Source organism: Xiphophorus hellerii, chromosome 3 (assembly GCF_003331165.1).
Source record: "Xiphophorus hellerii strain 12219 chromosome 3, Xiphophorus_hellerii-4.1, whole genome shotgun sequence".
Classification (NCBI taxonomy): Eukaryota; Metazoa; Chordata; class Actinopteri; order Cyprinodontiformes; family Poeciliidae; genus Xiphophorus; species Xiphophorus hellerii.
The window spans coordinates 1,863,877-1,882,748 of record NC_045674.1 but is presented as its reverse complement, the minus strand read 5'-3'; the positions used below and the strand labels follow the sequence as shown (position 1 = coordinate 1,882,748).

The 18,872-nt window shown below is 41.7% G+C and overlaps 1 protein-coding gene across 1 annotated transcript in view; it reads right to left on the bottom strand.

The window, feature by feature from the left end:
- Window positions 1–8,618, bottom strand: part of LOC116717305 (secretory phospholipase A2 receptor-like) — a 36,448-nt gene extending 27,830 nt beyond the window's left edge. Inside the window, exons 1-6 of the mRNA XM_032558574.1 lie at window positions 8,429–8,618; window positions 7,325–7,395; window positions 6,015–6,113; window positions 3,914–4,033; window positions 3,293–3,447; window positions 3,067–3,182 (exon numbers count right to left, since the gene is read on the bottom strand). Coding sequence (XP_032414465.1) covers window positions 3,067–3,182; window positions 3,293–3,447; window positions 3,914–4,033; window positions 6,015–6,113; window positions 7,325–7,394 — 560 coding nt within the window. The 5' untranslated portion in view covers window position 7,395; window positions 8,429–8,618. The remainder of the gene's footprint in view (window positions 1–3,066; window positions 3,183–3,292; window positions 3,448–3,913; window positions 4,034–6,014; window positions 6,114–7,324; window positions 7,396–8,428) is intronic.
- Between the last annotated feature and the right edge of the window lie 10,254 nt (window positions 8,619–18,872).

The following is an 18,872-nucleotide window of genomic DNA, read 5'->3' as shown; positions in this document are numbered from 1 at the left end:
GACCACATAGCAACATTTTTCTGAGCAGACTTTAAACGCGGCAGGCATGAGCGTTATGATGCTGGCGCCAGTTTAACTCCTGCTGCTGTGCTGAGCTGCTCAGGTGTGTTAGAAAACCAGCAAAAGGCCAACAAATGTTTCCCCAAACAAAGCAAGTTGAGTAACACTGTTGGATGGAGATAATATTAGCTACATGACAATTAGCTAATCCATGCAAACATATTTAGCTAGTTAATAAGAATATGCTACTCAACTGGTCCATGTTGAAAAGTCGGTGGTACTGGTTACGTTTACTTGTGGGAAAAAGGTACCTATAAGAGTAGTTTTACTGTACGATACTTTTTACTTTTAACTATTGATACTCTTACTTGAGTAGATTGATTTTGCATTTAAAGAAAAAGACTTCAGAGATTGGAAACATTCTGAGATTTATGCGCTAATGTTTATGCAAATCTGAGCACCAATACTCAGCATTTCGTACATGCCACTCTTTACATCTGTATTATTTTCTATTAAATAATACAGATAATAATATGTAGGAGCCATTTATCCTTTTCTGTGTTTATCGCCACCAGGGGGCGAATTTCATTTTGAGTTCTGTGTGTCTGATGGGGGATGGGTATTTAAGGTCAATGGTGATTCTGTTCAGGTGTTGTTAGTGGGAAGAGGCAACAGTTTTCCATTGTGTTTGGTTTAGGTTTTGAGGTCGAATTTACGTGTAGCTACATTGAAGTAGCAAACAATGGACATTGTTCTGTTCAATAAATGACCTTTTATGAGTCAAACTAAAGATCGACATGGTAAATCTCTACTGAACGCACGTAAGAACAACGCCTTCAAGCACAACAACCAGTAGCCTAAAATACAGGATTTTAGCCGCTACATAATACATTAACAAACATGACTGGTTATTTTATTTGAAATGTTACATAAATGTTTGTTTATATATTTATGTCAAAGTAAAATGTATAAAGCCGTTTAATGTCACTGGTTTGTGTTTGTGGCATCTGAGACCAGAAGGATCCAAGAATCAGGCTGAGAACAGACGTCCCTAAGAAATTCCTGCTCCTAAAGAAATGGGAGTGAGATGGCTGCAGCAAAGTGAACAAAGAAAGTCATAATCAAGAGACTGAAATAAGAAACAAAAATATCCATAAAGATTTATCCATTTTATACACGTCTGTCTCCAGCGGTCATCAGGCGAGAGTCATGACCGGGCAACACAGAGACAACCAGGCACACACTCACACCTCAGGCGAATGAAGAGACCAGTTAACCTAACTGTAATGTTTTTGCACTGTGGGAGGAAGCCGGAGTACCTGGAGAGAACACACAGATGCACCGAGAGAACAGAAAGACCCCAGACAGGGACTCAAACCCAGGACCTTCTTGCTGCAAGGCAAAAGTGCTACCAACTGCGACACCGTGCAGCCTGCATGTAAAAATTACGAAGAATAAACAGATCACATAACATGACCAATAGATTATTATAGTTATTATGTAATACCTTGTATATAGAAATTCATGACACAGTTAAGTATTCCTGGATGAAACTTTAAGAGAACAGTTAGTACGGTGGATGTTTGAGAGCGTCACTCTCACAGATGAATTTGTTCAGAAACCCAGTCACTCCTTGTTTCCAGCTGTTGGTGGGATTTCTTTCTGGGAGCACGAATACTTTTGATCCTGGAGTATAGGGCAAGTCCTTCGCCCAGAACCTTTAAAACAGAAACATGAACCTCAGAACATTAAATTAAATCACACAGCAGCTCACTAACATCAAACTGATAACTGTCAGCATCTACATATTTTGGCACTATATAAATAAGAAGTATATAAAAAAGAAGCCAGACTAGTATTAAATTAAAGGAGTTGTATGAACTTACAATATTTTAGCTTTAAAATGTCTGTTTTCGCAATTGCATCTAAAACTGTTGAGAAACTTTCTTATATTTTTTAATAAACAAATTATCTAAAAAAGGTTAAACACTTAAGTAGAACTAATGTAGCAAATATATTTTATCCAAATTCAACATGAAATCCTACTTTCAATGACGCAGTATTAAAATTATTCCTCCCTCTGAACAGATTTCTTCAGATGGGCCTGCGTTTGTAAACCAGGTGTTTTATCTTGATCTCCCCTGATGTAACAATGACGGCCCTCACCCATCCTGTTTGAGGAAGAACACTTCAAATGCCCCGATTACTGACCTCAATGTTTCATTGGTGCTACAATAATGGCCTAGTCCAAGGAAGCCTCCAGAAGGTTCAGGGAAACCCATTACCATTAAGAGAAGCAGAAAGGTAGCAAATGCCCTGAATGTTCATAGAATTACAGCTGGAGGAATAAAACCCAACTTTAAAGTTACAGGGACAATGGCTACGCCCCCTGGTGGCTGAAACAGAAAGCCGCCACATTCCCAAGGAGGCAGGTGGTCAAAAACCATCGACTGACTGCAAAAGACCAGCAGCAAGGCTTGGTGGCATCAGCCACAGAGGTTTCAGGTCCCACAGTGAGGACAGACTGAGGACTGAAGGTCTCCATGCCTGAACTCAATCACCTACAGAACCACTGACCCAAAGGCACAAGAAAACCCAGCTGCAGTTTGCTCATAGCTACATTAGGAAGATAAAGAAGGTTTTGTTTTTTTTCAAAACTTCATGAGTCTGATCAGACGTCTGAAGCTCCTGCTGAAAAGAACAACCTGCCCACTGTGAAGCACGGCAGGGACCCAATGATGCTCTGGGGCCGCTTCCCTTCCTCTGGAAACTTGCAGAGTGTGGAGGTCAAGATGGATTCAATCAGGAATCAGGATATCCTGGGAGAAACTGTCCTGCTGTCTGTGAGGACGCCTGAAGCTTGAGGAAGCCCAGTAAGCTTTGACATCATTGGACGTCCAAACAGAACAATGAACCCAAACATATCTCACAGTCCACCAAGGTTTGGTTTTAGAAGAAGTCCTGGAGATCCTGGAGTCGTTGTCACAGTTTAACTCTTCTACAAGCTTATCAATATATATTTACATTTTGACCTAAATATGTATATTTTTAAATAATAGTTCTTACCCAAGAGTGTCTCTTTGTCCATCAACCCAGGTCCAGGTGTTGTTAACATGTTGTAGTCCTATCCAGTATCCATGGTGTTCACTATGGTAGTACTTGATGTGTTTACTGACAAATTCCTGAAAACAGTTTTTTTTTTAGATTGTCATAAATCTTCTTACTTTAAGTCATTTTCCAGAAACTTCCAGATTAGATCTAGATTTCTAGCATAGGTGACTTTAGATTTTACCTGCTCCTCCAGATCACCAATTACAACCAAATCTGAACTATTCTTCTGACAGAACCTTCGACTTTGTTCCCAGGTCTTCCAAGGAGCTGGTTTGTCGTAAAACATGTAGCATTTTTGTCTGAAGAGAATCCAGTCATCCAGGCACGTGTAACACCCTGGTTTCATTAGATAAGATATTAAGGGCAGAAAGAAGTGAATTTGGTAACAATAATATCAAATAGAAAAAATTGTTGTATAAAAGAAAACCTGCAAACATATTTAATGTTTTACTAGTCAAAATAGCTCAAGCAAAGATTTCAAAGGTAGAGTACAGATCAATATCGGAAAGTGATTAAGTTAAGCCACCATTCTAGTTAGAAGTGGCGTACCACAGGGCTCGGTGGTCGATTCACTCAAAAACAACTGTATTCTCTGAACTCAAGACTTTACTGTAAACCTGGTGCTACTGAATCAGTTTTACTTGCACACTTTGTTGTCAGACAAGTGACCTTGAGGACTGTACTTGTGATAATTGTCACAGGTACAGTCAGAAAACTGTCTACAATTGAAGGTTATAACAAAATTAAAAAAAATATAACATGAATAATACAAAGTTTCAAAGGTAATTAGAAACCTAATCACCGTTGTCATTGTCTTGTCTCAGCTCTTGGTTCTCCACCAGCTTTCTTTCCTTAATCAGTATATTTCTTTCTGTTGTAAGGTCATTGATATTTTCCCTTTGGACGGCCATCTTTACACTCACTATAAAAACACACAAATTAGTCAGTCAGTGAATTTATCTGTATCAGAGGAGCATCATCATTTTCAGTTTCTCTCTCAGATCTTTTCAGGATATCAGACAGTATTCTCACTTTAGAACCAAAGAACAGTAAACTGATTCAATATTTCATTAACATGCTTATTTTGGGGGCTGCATGGTGCTACCACTGTTACCTTGCAGCAATAAGGTCCAGGGTTTGAATCCTTGGAGTCTGTATGCATAAAGTTTGCATATCCTCTGATTTTCTCTGGGTACTCCGGCTTCCTCTCAGAGACCAAACTCATGACTATCAGGCCAATTGGTCTCTCTAAACTGCCCTCAGGTCTGAGTGTGTGCATGGTAGTTTGCCCTGATAGTTGCTGTGTGATGGACTGGCGGCTTATGAAAGACAGACATTGCGCTAGACTTTTTTGTTGTCTGTCCTTTTGATGGACGGTGTCAAAAATATTCCGTCACATATTATTTTTATCCATCAATTTTTAAATGTTATTAACATAGTCTATGATGAAGCCTTTAATTTTTATGCGGTTTAACCAATATTCAACAAGTTGAACAGACAATCCAGATCCCATCACACATTAATCAAGCAGATGAACATTTCTAACTTTTTCTCCACAGCAATTAAAAAACACTGATAGAACAAACCTATTAGTCAACTCCACTTGTATATTCAACAGCTTAAACAGTTTTATTTTGAAGTCTATAAACTTGAGTGGGCAGTCGATACCTTACATAAACCAAAATTACGCACTCATATTTTACTAATGGATGTCTATGGTCTTGAGCCATATGTATCATGGAACTTGTCAAAAAAAAAAAAAACAAAGGTCCATGTGTGCCCAGTTCAGATCTGGGACTTTGTCTTTGTAGACCGGACATTTCCATTCAGTCCCAGAGGAAGACTGAAGTTGGTTGAAAAATTGTTTATTTACTGAAATACTTTATGTTTATCCAGATTTCTTTTAATTAACGGATAAAATGCGTTATTTAACTATTTTTTGTTTCAGTTAGCACAGTTTACTTTGAAGGCCTGGCACCTTAGAAAGAGGATGCTTTTTGTTTAAAGAATATTCGTCTGTCTGCTTGTTTGTATATGTTTTATTGTGTCTTGTAAGCCCACGTGGGCGGGTGTATGGCATGTGAAAATAAAGACTACTACTACTAGTAGTCCTAGTAGTACTACTACAGCGCTTCACATGCTGGGATCTGAACAAGCAGCCTCACAACTTCTCCCTGGTCAGCATCTGGAGAACCTGAGCTAATATTCATATCAGACCTAAAAATCAAACCCAACCTGACTGAGTCCTTAGACATTATGTCAGAGGCCGATCCAACCCAACTGATTAGTTTTAATTAGAGATTGGAGTCTGGAGCAAAACCGACTTATTTTCTTATTTTTTGTTTATCAGGAGATTACACATATATTGACATTACTTTTTAAAACTTTCATAACTTCTCAGACTTTTTTTCCTTAAGGAACATAAATCACCATACTGACATAACAAAAAAGACAAAAATAAATAAATAAATAAAAATTACAAATTAAATTAAATTAAATTAAATTAAATTAAATTAAAAAAGAAAAAATAATGAAAGTACATATATTAAGGGAGGTGGTGTTGGGGAGCTAAAAGGTAATAGTATTTTATCTATCTTTTTAAACTCAGTCACATGATGGGTCAGTTGTGTGGAGCTTTTATGTTGGAAGTCTTGACACATAATTGGGTTAATTTTCTATCCATTGTGAACAAGATCCTTAAGATCCTCCTTCAGGCAGAGATAACCACCAACTCACAGGGTTCAGTGCAGAGTTATGGCCTCAGACTTACAGGAGTTTACTGCCTATCCAGCTGCTTCATAACTCCTCCTACTGTTAGACACTTGCATCCCAATGTAATAAACCTCTAAAAACTTGTCCCAAAGGAAGCTAATTAAAAAATATTGTGTTGAAATGAAACTCACTGTAGATGACTGTTCCAGCTACCAGGGCACCAAAAATCCCCAAACCCGCCAAATACAAACGAGACCGAGTGAGTGCTGTTGGTTCCTCTTCTGCTTCACCTGGAAGAAACAATGAAACTGGTAAGGTAGAAAAATTATAATTCAGCAGGAGGGCCCGGATGGCTGTATTTGTCAGGATCTTGGTTAGTTTGAGATTGTTTTGGGTTTTATTATTATTTGTGTTCCTTTGTTCTATCTATTAGTTCTGCATTGTTTCTATTTTTACTTCAGTGATTCTAGTTTTGTTTATTTCTCGTGTCGGGTCCTTTTCTTAGTTACTCTAGTTTTTATTATGTTTCTTATGTCTACTTATTTTTGTTATATTCATTTCCTAGTCCTCAGTGTGCTCCCCCTCACCCCTTGTGTCACTTCCTCTTTTTCTCTCTCTCCTGCAGCCTGTTAGCTCATCAGCCCAGGTCGTTTGTTCAGCATTCAACCTCCCAGTACTTGAGCACTTCATTCTCAGGCCCTCCTTGCTGGTTCTTCCCATCCAATCTTCTCACCTCCCTGTTGTTCCTGCTTGTTGTTATTTTAGTTCTGCTTTGGCTATCTGCGTTCTGCATGGTTTTGTTTAGTCATTTGTCATTAAATATTCAAAATCACCTGCTGCCTCTATCTCTTTGCATTTGGGTACAACATCAACACTTACCATGACAGTAGAGGGGCAAATCTTATTTTTAATTACATTAATATATAAAATTGAAATGTCAAAGGGCATATTCACACTGATGATGATAAGCTCCTGGACTGTAGCCACAGCTGCCCTGGGATGGTCTGATGAAGGGAGGGTGCAATTTTGCGCCATTAGCCTTTGGACGAAGTGTTTCACCCAAGAACATAGTCGACAAAGACGAATGGACCGGGAATCAAACTGACAATCCACCAATTGCAGGGCGAACTTCTACCGCTGTCACAACCTTTGCCCCCAGTATTGTTTACAGTTGCCTTTGAATTCTCTATTAATACTAAAGATCACTAAATACAATTTGGAGTCCATACTCCAAATTGTATTTACTTTCCTTTATTATGCCACTGTAACGTAGCTGCTCCCTTATTTGTTTTCATCACGCAAAGTTGTCTTGTTGCTGAAATGTGCGCTACAAATAAACCTGCCTTGCAGAGAGATTTCTCAGACAATACAAACACTCAATGTTTATATGTTACGTCAAAAAAAACCTTCTTAAAGAGAAAATTAAAATGTACTAAGTACATTTTGGTAGTAATTTTACTTTTCAGTCCTCATAAAACGCAACATATATGAAGTCACTTACTTTCAGGAGAATATTTGTCATTGTTGACAGTGCCTGTAGAATACACCTCATTGTCCCTGATGTTCTCCATCCTTTAAGGAGAAAATTTAGGAAAAGACTTAGATTTTAGAAAATGTCCAACTTGTCCTTGAATGATCTCACCTGTAGCTCACTGTAAAGCAGGCGGGTTTCTCTTCCAATTTTTAAAAGACAACATCAGGGTTTGATGCAGCATCAGTACATAAAGATAGTTACAAAATCTGCCTTCTATCACCTGAAGAACATTTTCTGTTAGCATTTAAGCTAGCAGTAGTTCATTTTAACAAAATGCTTTTATTTTCTTCCTTACATCTTTTAAGCTAGATTATTTACTTATGTATTATTAAGTTTTATTTAAACAGTTGAGCTAAATTGTTCTCATCTCCATATATAATTGATAACTCCAGATGGCATAAACCTTTAATCATGTTGCCACTGACAGGCTTAACCCACGAATTATTTTATTCCCATTCCTTTTTTCAGGTACAGAGTCTCGTTTTTTTGTAGATTTTCCAAATAAGTGTTTAAAATAAAGTTTTCGAATTAGCTGTGACTTCTGACTGGAAAAATCCTTTGCAGATAAAAGCAACGCCAAGCTTTCTACTTCGATATTACTTTATCTATGTCTCGGTAAATAAGGAGCGGAGTGCCATCTAGTGCTTGTAAATAAAAATTGCAGGCTGCAGTCAAACAGCAGGGGGGACTTCAACTTACGGAACATGACGGTTAATAGGGAACAGTTGGTAATCCTACACAGTGTGACCGTTAAATCCTTCGTTTTAATCCATCATTTTACATGGAAACAACAGAAACATGATTTGTTTAGGTGGATCTAACAAAAATGTTGGCGAAATAATAAAATTTGTATGAGGTTGTCACAGCTGAGTTGTCCTGTATTTTGGAGATGCTGAGTTGGCAAGCCTACACCAACGGTAGTTAGCATTTAGGCTAACGGCAGTAAGGAATCACTTATAATGCACAGAAATATCTCAAAATAATAATTGATGTCAGCGAAACAAAAACTGTTCTAAATTTATAAACACTTCTAATAATGATGCCTATCTATGACTTGTGAACTTGACCCACCTTTGAAAACAGAAATCAGCTTCTTCAGTGGTCCCTGATGGCCGAGGACTCCGGTACGGATTCCCCGTCAGGACCGCTGTACTGACCAACGGATCACTCCGCCTCCAGACAGCGTTCTGACAAACAGTGGACCGCTGTACTGACCAACGGATCACTCCGCCTCCAGACAGCGTTCTATCAATCAGCGGACCGCTGTACTGACCAACGGATCACTCCGCCTCCAGACAGCGTTCTATCAATCAGCGGACCGCTGTACTGACCAACGGATCACTCCGCCTCCAGACAGCGTTCTGACAAACAGTGGAACTATAGTATGCGCTCTTTTCAAACCGTTCTTCTGTTAGTCGCAGTTTTACAGCGAGACAGAATAATAGAAATTGTCAATCAATCAATTAATCAATCTATCAACCGTCGTCAGTACAGCGGTCTTGACGGCGAACCCGGAGTCCTCGGCTCTCGGGGGTCTCTGGAGAAACTGATTTCTGTTTTCAAAGGTGGGTTAAGATCACCTGTAATAGAGAGGCACCATTGTTAAAAGTGTTTATAAGTTCACTAACATTTTTTTTTATTTTGAGGTATTTCTGTGTATTAGAAGTGACTGTTTACTGCCGCTAGCATAAATGCTAACTACCGTTAATGCAGGCTTGCCAACTCAGCATCTCCAAAATAGTGAACAGAAAACGTCACTATGCAGTGAAGCTAGCTAGAAACAAATAAGCAGAGTTTGATCCCTCCCGTTATTCTAAGGGTCAACTGGACCCCGCCTGAGCTTTTTACCGCGTGTCGGTTGTAACAGTCATTATACTGCTTGGTTCCTAGACATGAGTAGGTATCACCACAAGGGGGCGCCTATTCCCTTTTTCTTTTGTTGTACTATTGTACAGAGTAAGAACTCGTCTTCCATGTGGTGTAGAGGAGATCATCGGTGATGATGAGGTGCAGAGCGGTGAATTATCATTTCTTTTCTCATGTATGAGACTGTAATGTTAGTACCGTGGAGACCTGGCTTTACATGGACGAAGTGAAAATAAAGTGACAGTGTGGAAAACTTCAACAGAGCGTCCTGCTGTTTTGGGTTAGAGTGGCTAACCACCATTGCTAACTCCTTCTCCAACCTCTCACCGCACCGTCACAATTGGCGCCCGAACATATTTTGGACCTTTTCCCTCCTGGATACCGATTCAGCTTTGGACTAGAGGTGATTGTTTACAAGTTCTTGTGGATGTCTGTTTCATGGGGTGGATACAGTTTCTGAGCGGAGTACGTCGCGATCAGTGTTAAAGTTTGCTGGAGGCATTCATTGCCCGCATATCGCTGGACGTCGTGATGAGCTGTCCCCGTCGGATTTATTCCCTGAAAGCTGTGCGTCTGCTAGTCTGCTGAAGAGGAGGATATGTTTAAATGACAAGACCACCGCATATTAACTAAATTAACTCATGATTGCTGAAGGACTGGGTGAGTTTTGTGGATTATTTTTCAGTGGAGCTCAGTCATATGGACTACTTTATGGATTTTGACTTGTTGACCTGCGGAAGCATACGGACAGACTGTGCTGCACAAATAACGCAGCAGTGGCAGCGGAGAGCAGGACACCCCCGTGAGCTCGTTTGTTTCTCTGTTTAAGAAGATATCATATTTTATATTTGGACATTTTCTCGCCTACGAGCCCTACTGTCAGTGCTGGAAAAAAAAAAAAAAAAGCAAAACGAACTGAACATTAAAGAACACAAACGATTTTGTTCACAGTCCTGAGTGTTTTGGTGTGAATATTGCATTTTTTTTTGGACTCCACCATAAAGGTTAAAGAAACAAAAATGGCATTTGAACCAGATTTTTCTGTTTTTGACTCTGACATGGATATTGACTCTCTTCAATTTATACCGCCACATCAGAGAGCTCCAGACCTCTGTCAGCAGGTACAAGAATTAAAAGATGATGTCAAGCAGCTGAGGGATGTCCTCCAAAACACATTGTCCCTGCAGCAGAAAATGCTGAATCATCTAGATAAGGTTAATTCCTGTGAGTCTGGTGGACCTCCTGCACAACAGTCTCCTGCAGCTCCTGTGGCCACCTCAACGCCATATGTGCCTCCTGTGAATATCAGTGCGAGGCATTCCAATGACACATGTCCTTATCCTGAAACTCAGAGGGACCTGCATAGCTCTTTCCTACAGACTCATTCAGCTGAGCTAACCAACACCACAAGAGTGATTGCTGCTGCACTACATCACGCCAAGCTGGAACCACCAGTATTCGCTGGGGATGGTGAAGTGCAGGCAGAGGACTGGCTACAGGCTGTGTCAGCATACAAGTCCACTCTGAATTTAACTGATGTCCAGATTCTGAATGAGTTGCCCCATTTTCTCACGAAAGAGCCTAGTAAGTGGTTTAAAGCCCTTCGTTCACACATTAGCTCATGGGTGCACTTCTGCCAACTTTTCCGAACAGTCTTTCTGCCCATTGACAACCAAGAAAGTATTCTCAGAGGCATACTTGACCGTGTCCAGTCAGTTGATGAACCATTACCGACATTTGTAGCTCATATGTTGAGTGAGTTTAATAAGCTAAGTAGCCCACCACCTGAAAAAGAGCGTATTCAATTAATATGTAAACATTCGCTTGAAAAATACAGGGTGGCGCTGTATGGCTCACCTGTGTCTTCTGTGATGGAGTTGCTGCTCAGGGCTCATGAACTGCATGCTGTACTGGGACCTGATAGCCACCAGAACCTTCAAAAAAGACATTGGAAGCAGCAGAGAGCTGAGCCACGCTGTTATAAGTGCTCAAGCCCTGGATATACATCGAAAACGTGTCCTGCCTGTAATCAGGGCCATAGTCAACAACACATGTCGGCTCGGTTCCATAATGAGATCAGTCCCACTACGTCCTTTGACACGCCTGGAGCTGAAACAGACAATGGAAACTCCAGCCCACCTGTAGACGAAGCACCCCAAAGGCCATTGGGAAACTTCAAAGGGGGGAGGATATTTCGTCGAGGCAATCCTCCCTCCAGACGTTAACTGAGCCTCACCTTTCTGCAAATAAATTCCACATCCTTGGTCATGTGGAGGACAATGAGTCTACTGCTACCTGGAACACTCCATTTAAAACTCAGCTGAACTTTAATGGAACCTGCACCGAGGCGACTCTGGACACAGGCGCTTCACTTTCGGCTGTACGTGCAGATCTCATTAACGCAAATGGGGTTTGTCCGCAGAAAGTACGTCAGTGGCAGGGGCCGCCAGTGAGCCTAGCGGACAACGCTCCTTGCCTTCCAGAGGGTGTGGCTTGGCTGAGTATCGGCTTTATGAACAAGCGCTTTTATCAACGCTTCGCCATCATCCATAACCTGTCTTCCCCTTTCATATTAGGGATGGATTTTATGATGAGAGCCTCGATAACCATGCATATACCGACAAGGACAGTTTTTATTGATGACAGTCCCTGTCCGGCCTTGGATGAAAATGAGGAACACAACCTTGACCTGTTTCCTGTTGAACAGACTCTTATGTCTCTGGACATTTTATCAGACACCATGGAGTCAAAAGTGGCTGAGGCGAGCCTGGAGGAAACGCAAAAATCAGATCTGTATGATCTTCTTTCCCACCACAGCTCCGCTTTTGATGGACACCTTGGACACACTACATTGGCGGAATATGTGATCAATACTGGAACTGACAAGCCCATAAATCTTCCCCCCTATCGCTCATCTCCAACCAAAAAGCGTTTGATTGAGGATCAAGTGCGACAAATGCTGGAAGACAACATAATCGAACCATCTACCAGTCCATGGGCTGCTCCAGTGGTGATTGTGAATAGACCTGGTTCTGATCCAAGATTCTGTGTGGACTATAGGGGTTTAAACCAAGTCACACAAAAGGACTCCTATCCATTACCACGAATTGACGAATCCCTCGACTTTCTGGCTAGAGGAAAGTACATTTCAACCCTGGATTTGGCTCGAGGATATTGGCAAGTTGCTGTTTCAGAAGAATCCCGACCGAAAACGGCTTTTGTGTCTCACTGTGGCCTCTACCAGTTCCGTGTGCTGCCATTCGGCTTATGCAATGCGCCAGCGACATTTCAAAGGCTCATGAATTCTGTGTTAGCGGGCCTGATCTACAAAACATGTGCGGTGTACCTTGATGACATCGTGGTGGCATCTCCCTCATTCGAGCAGCACTTGAAAGATTTGGAGGAGGTCCTGAACAGACTCGAAGCAGCTGGCCTCACTTTAAAACTGAAAAAGTGTCAGTTCTGTCTGAGTGAGTTCACATTTTTGGGTTATCGCATCACACCTGCTGGCATAAAACCTGACCATGATAAAATCAAAGCTGTCATTGATTTTCAGTCACCATCCACAGTGAAACAGGTCAGACAGTTCCTGGGACTCACTGGCTATTATCGGCGCTTTGTCAAGGATTATGCCCGGCAAGCTGACCCTCTCCATAAGCTCACACAGAAAGACACTGTTTTTCACTGGGATGACAAATGTCAGCAAGCCATGAATGTTTTAAAGGACCGAATCACGTCAGCCCCTGTGTTAAGATTTCCGGACTTTGCTAAACCCTTCTATGTTCATGTTGATGCCTGTGATCTAGGACTGGGCGCTGCTTTGATGCAAAAAGATGAAGAAGGCTGAGATATTGTGGTCTCGTATGCAAGTCGTTCTCTACACAAGGCTGAAAAACCATACTCAACCCCTGAAAAAGAATGTTTGGCCGTCATTTGGGGCCTGGAACACTTCAGGCCATATGTTGAGGGCCTTCACGTGACTGTTTTCACAGACCACAACAGCCTTAGGTGGCTTATGTCTCGCCCAAACCCGTCTGGCCGGCTGGCTAGATGGTCTTTGAGACTGCAAGACTTTGACTTTTCAATTGTCCACAAGCCAGGACAACACAATGCAGTTCCTGATGCTCTTTCCAGGAATCCCCTGCCGAATCGAAGTGACACGCCCACTGATATCTTGCCAGAACATGCTGTTATAGGCAGTTTGGACCTCCGTTCCCTGCCCCCAGTGTTATTGTCGGATCGTTCGCACATGAGGCAGCTACAAATGGACGACCCTGTGACGGGTCAACTCCTCAGAGACATTGAATCAGACTCATCGGTTCAAATGGACAGTGAATGCCAAGAACAATATACTGTCTATGACAGTTTGCTGTATTACAGGGACCGAAAGCCTGTATGCGGTTTACACCCATTAAAAGAACTTAAACTTTTTGCCCCAACATCTCTTCGTGGCACCCTGCTGAGCTATTACCATGACCACCCCACTGCTGGCCATCTCGGTGTTTCCAAAACACTAATGAGACTACGACACAGGTTCTTTTGGCCTGGCATGGCAGGCGATGTCAAACGTTATGTCACTTCTTGCTCGGTCTGCCAACTCACAAAACCAAGTCAACAGAAACAAGCTGGTCTCATGGTCCCTATTGTGCCCAAAAAACCCTGGGAATACACAGGAGTGGACTTTGTGGGTCCCTTGCCCCGTACTCAATCAGGAAATGCTTATTTGCTGGTCTTTGTGGACTATTTTTCGAAGTGGATTGAGGTATGTGCAGTTAGAGAGGCCACAGCTCGGGTCGCAGCTAGCAAGTTCTTGAGTGAAATATTTGCTAGGCATGGTAGCCCCAACTACCTCATTTCAGACAGAGGCTCTCCTTTTGTTAGTGAGCTGTTTGAACACACTGTGTCAGCTCTAGGCTCAACACACAGGCTTACTACAGCCTACCACCCACAAACAAATGCGACAGAGCGTGTGAACAGGACGCTTAAAACAGCTATCCGTGCCTATGTGAGGGACAAACACACTGCTTGGGACAGGTTTCTACCGCAAATATGTTTTGCACTTCGCACAGCCCCGCATGACAGCACAGGTCTTAGCCCATCCATGATGTTGTATGGTCGTGAGCTGGACACGCCTCTCGATCTAATCGTTCAACCAAGCTGTGATGGACTGGATGACCCAGATGTGCAATATCCAGAGACTCTGAGAGCCACCCTCAGGGATGCTCATCATCACGCCAGGGCTGCGCTAGATCTCAGCCACAAAAGACAGAAACACTACTATGACTTGAAACGCCGCCATTCTGCTTTTGGGATTGGTGATCTTGTTCGAGTGAAGTCTCACCCAAGATCGGATGCTTTGGCTAATTTTACAGCTAAACTGGCACCTTTGTTCAAAGGCCCCTTCCGTGTCAGTCAGAAACTCAGCGATGTGAACTACAGACTGATTGATGTTGAAACTGGAGCCGATGCTGGAGTTTTCCATGTTGTGAACATGCAACCTTTCCATACTTGGGACTCTGCCAGCTGCAAAAAGACTGCCGGTGCAGCTGCACAGGTGGATCACATGGACGATGACCTTGAGGACGGTTCCCCTCAGACTGACGCCGTCCTTGACCTCCCTCCAGGTGATGTGTTTTGTGATGTGCCGAATGATATTTGCCACTCACGGACGCCTCACGGGGTCAGTGAGACCCACGCGGATGAGACTGAGTCTGGCCAAGTTTCAGGAGGTGATGGACATTACAATCTGAGAGCCCGACGCCATCCCAGGATCACGACTGGTTGGTCAGATCATAAATGGACAAATATCTACCATACTGACAGGCTTGACAGGGTGTAAGGTTATATTTGTTCAGGTTAATGAATGCATCTAATTTTCAGTTAGATGTGTTATGTTGGAATTTTTGTGGTTACAAACCAAAAGATAATAAGAAAAGAAATTCTGATGATTTGGGATGATGTTGGTTTTGTTGTCAACCATTGTTACATGGGAAGAATTTTATTGTCCCTTAACTGTTCTTTAGAGGGTTTGTGTTCAGAAAACAAAGAAGAGTTCCACACTGATTTTATGTTTGCTTTTTGGAACCTAAGCTGGCTTTGTGTTATAGTTATCCACGGATATGTATACAGGGGTGATTTAATACCTGCCCCGGGTGTAACTGCGGTTTTACGGCTATGTGTTGCTTTGTTAAATTCTGTACTGGTGTCTATAGTCGTGTGCGGCTGAGGACAGCCTTTGTTTACCAGGGGGGCATATGTAACAGTCATTATACTGCTTGGTTCCTAGACATGAGTAGGTATCACCACAAGGGGGCACCTATTCCCTTTTTCTTTTGTTGTACTATTGTACAGAGTAAGAACTCGTCTTCCATGTGGTGTAGAGGAGATCATCGGTGATGATGAGGTGCAGAGCGGTGAATTATCATTTCTTTTCTCATGTATGAGACTGTAATGTTAGTACCGTGGAGACCTGGCTTTACATGGACGAAGTGAAAATAAAGTGACAGTGTGGAAAACTTCAACAGAGCGTCCTGCTGTTTTGGGTTAGAGTGGCTAACCACCATTGCTAACTCCTTCTCCAACCTCTCACCGCACCGTCACACGGTTCTGGTGGGTCGCCGGTTTACCAGCCATCTGTTTTTTTCTCGAACTGACGGGTTACCCGGTTGGCCCACCATGACGTCTGTCGCGCTCTTCCTGAGCGTCACGCTAAGACTGTGAGAGAGTTACTGAGTTCAATCTAGTCAAACTTTGTCAAAAAGAGCAGAAATTAAGGAAACTTTGTTTCACCTCCGCCTCTTCTGGTAGCATCAGACACAGCACCTGAACCTGGGCATCTCCGTCCTCCTCCCATGGGCCACAGGGGGTAGGCTTTGCTTTCATGTCTATTATTTAGTATGATTTGTATTTTTGTATTTTTAAACGAATTACATCACATGCATATGGCCTGTATTTGTGTGGTCTAGGTTTGTGCTGTTTTTTGCACCCTGGCATGATGCGTTGGGGCGCATTGTTTGTACCCTCGGATGATAATGTTTTTAAAGCAAGATTGCAACTTCTAGCAGAATGCAAATAGACTAAAGCAATACCAATCTGCATTTTTACTCAAAATCATGAGTTATTTATCATTAAGCTTTACTTAAACAGCTTGGATAAATCGTTCTTATCCCCATGCCCAATTTTATAGGACTGCATAAATGGCAAAAAGCTTTAGTCACATCACCGCCAACAGGTTTAACCCACACAGAGTTCTCCATGTAAGTGTTAAAAATAAAATTGTCAAATTAGCTGTGACTTCTGCTGGAAAAATCTTTTGCAGATGAAGCACAGCTGCGTTTCGATATTATTTTATCGAGATCTAAATAAATAAGGAGCAGAGTGCCATCTAGTGTTTGTAAATGAAAATTGCAGTCAAATACGAAAAACAGCGTTCCGTATACGCAACACTGTTACACACAAATGAGTGCGTCTGCTGTGTGTAACAAAGACGCCAATATCTGCGCACCACAGCGCTATTAACAACCTGCTGAGGCTGCGCCTGGCTGCTATCCTTTTCAACATCTGCTGAGGTGAAGCATTACTAACAAATGCCCCATCTGCCCTGATCATCTACCTGACCTTTGCTCCTAGCATGTGGGTTCCACTGGACAGGGGCGGTCCTGGCCTCTTTGGTGAACATGCTGTGGAGTTAGTACAGGAGAGCAGGAGACCAATTCCATGAGCCCATGCAGGGCTAGCTGGCAATCAGATCTGCCTCTAATGCATAACCTGGAAATCTGATGGTAAGACATGGAAATGCACTTTTGGTTAAACAAACAACTGAATAAAGTTTATTCTGATAGCAGCACATTCCAGCAACAAGCCAGTTCAAAGTGATTTACACCATGAAAACATAGAGCAACCAATTATGAAACAAGCAATATGCATCAAATGTCATCAAAATCATCAAGAATAATCATTATCAAATACATTGATCAGTTTTCCTTGTTTTAAAGGAACTCAGTGTTTCAGTTGTTTTGCAGTTTTCTGGAAGAGGAAGCTAGAGTACAAAGAGAAAATCTGAGGATATGCAAACTTTATGCATACAGACTCCAAGGATTCAAACCCTGGACCTTATTGCTGCAAGGTAACAGTGGTAGCACCATGCAGCCCCCAAAATAAGCAAGTTAATGAAATATTAAATCAGTTTACTGTTCTTTGGTTCTAAAGTGAGAATACTGTCTGATATCCTGAAAAGATCTGAGAGAGAAACTGAAAATGATGATGCTCCTCTGATACAGATGGATTCACTGACTCTCTGACTAATTTTTATAGTGGGCATAAAAATGGCCGTGCACCAGGAAAGTATCGACGACTTTACAACAGAAAAAAAGAAACTGACTGAGGAAAGAAATATGATGGAAGCAGATCGACAAGCTGAGACCAAAGAACCGAGAGAGACACACAAGTGATTAGATTTCTAAATTACCGTTGAAACTTTTGTTGTTTTTGTTTTAGAAAATTAAATTTGCTGTTTAATATTCCAGTTTCTCCAGACATATTTGGCCATTATTATCACAGGTAAAGTGCTGATGTCTGACAACAAAGTGAGCCAGGGCCTCTGCTGGGGTGGAGAAAATTTGATTAATTAGCAACAGGTTTACAGTAAAGTATGCCACTTCTAACTAGAATGGTAGCTTTCCAATTTTGATGTGCACTCTAACTTTTGAAATCTATTGACATTAAACATTAAATATGTACATTGGTATTTCTTTTGTATGTAATTTTTTAAATATTATTTTACCAAAGCTTTCCTTCTTTCTCCTCTTTCCTCTTGTCTAATGGATCCAGAGTGTGGGCCGTGCCCGATGACTGGATTCTCTTCGGACAAAAATGCTACATGTTTTACGACGAACCAGCTCCTTGGAAGACCTGGGAACAAAGTCGAAGGTTCTGTCAGAAGAATAGTTTGTAGTTTGATTGTAATTGATGATCAGCAGGAGGAGGTAAAATTTAAAGTCACGTTTAGCAGTTTAAAGCTAATCTGGAAGTTTCTAAAGAAATTGATGTCTTGAAGTAAGAATGGTTATGACAATATTAAAAATTTGTTCACAGGAATTTGTCAGCAAACACATCAAATACTACTATGATAAACACCATTGATACTGGATGGGACTCAGAAAAATTAACAACACCTGGACCTGGCTTGATGGATGTGTAGACACTCTTGGGTAAGAACTGTTACCTAAAATTATACATATTTAAATAGAAATGTAAATATATTTTGACAAGCTTGTAGAAGAATTAAATATACTGAGTGACAACGACTCCAGGATCTCCAGGACTTCTTCTAAAACCAAACCTTGGTGGACTGTGAGATATGTTTGGGTTCATTGTTCTGTTTGGACGTCCAATGATGTCAAAGCTTACTGGGCTTCCTCAAGCTTCAGGCGTCCTCACAGACAGCAGGACAGTTTCTCCCAGGATATCCTGATTCCTGATTGAATCCATCTTGACCTCCACACTCTGCAAGTTTCCAGAGGAAGGGAAGCGGCCCCAGAGCATCATTGGGTCCCTGCCGTGCTTCACAGTGGGCAGGTTGTTCTTTTCAGCAGGAGCTTCAGACGTCTGATCAGACTCAAGAAGTTCCAGTTTTGAAAAACAAAAACTT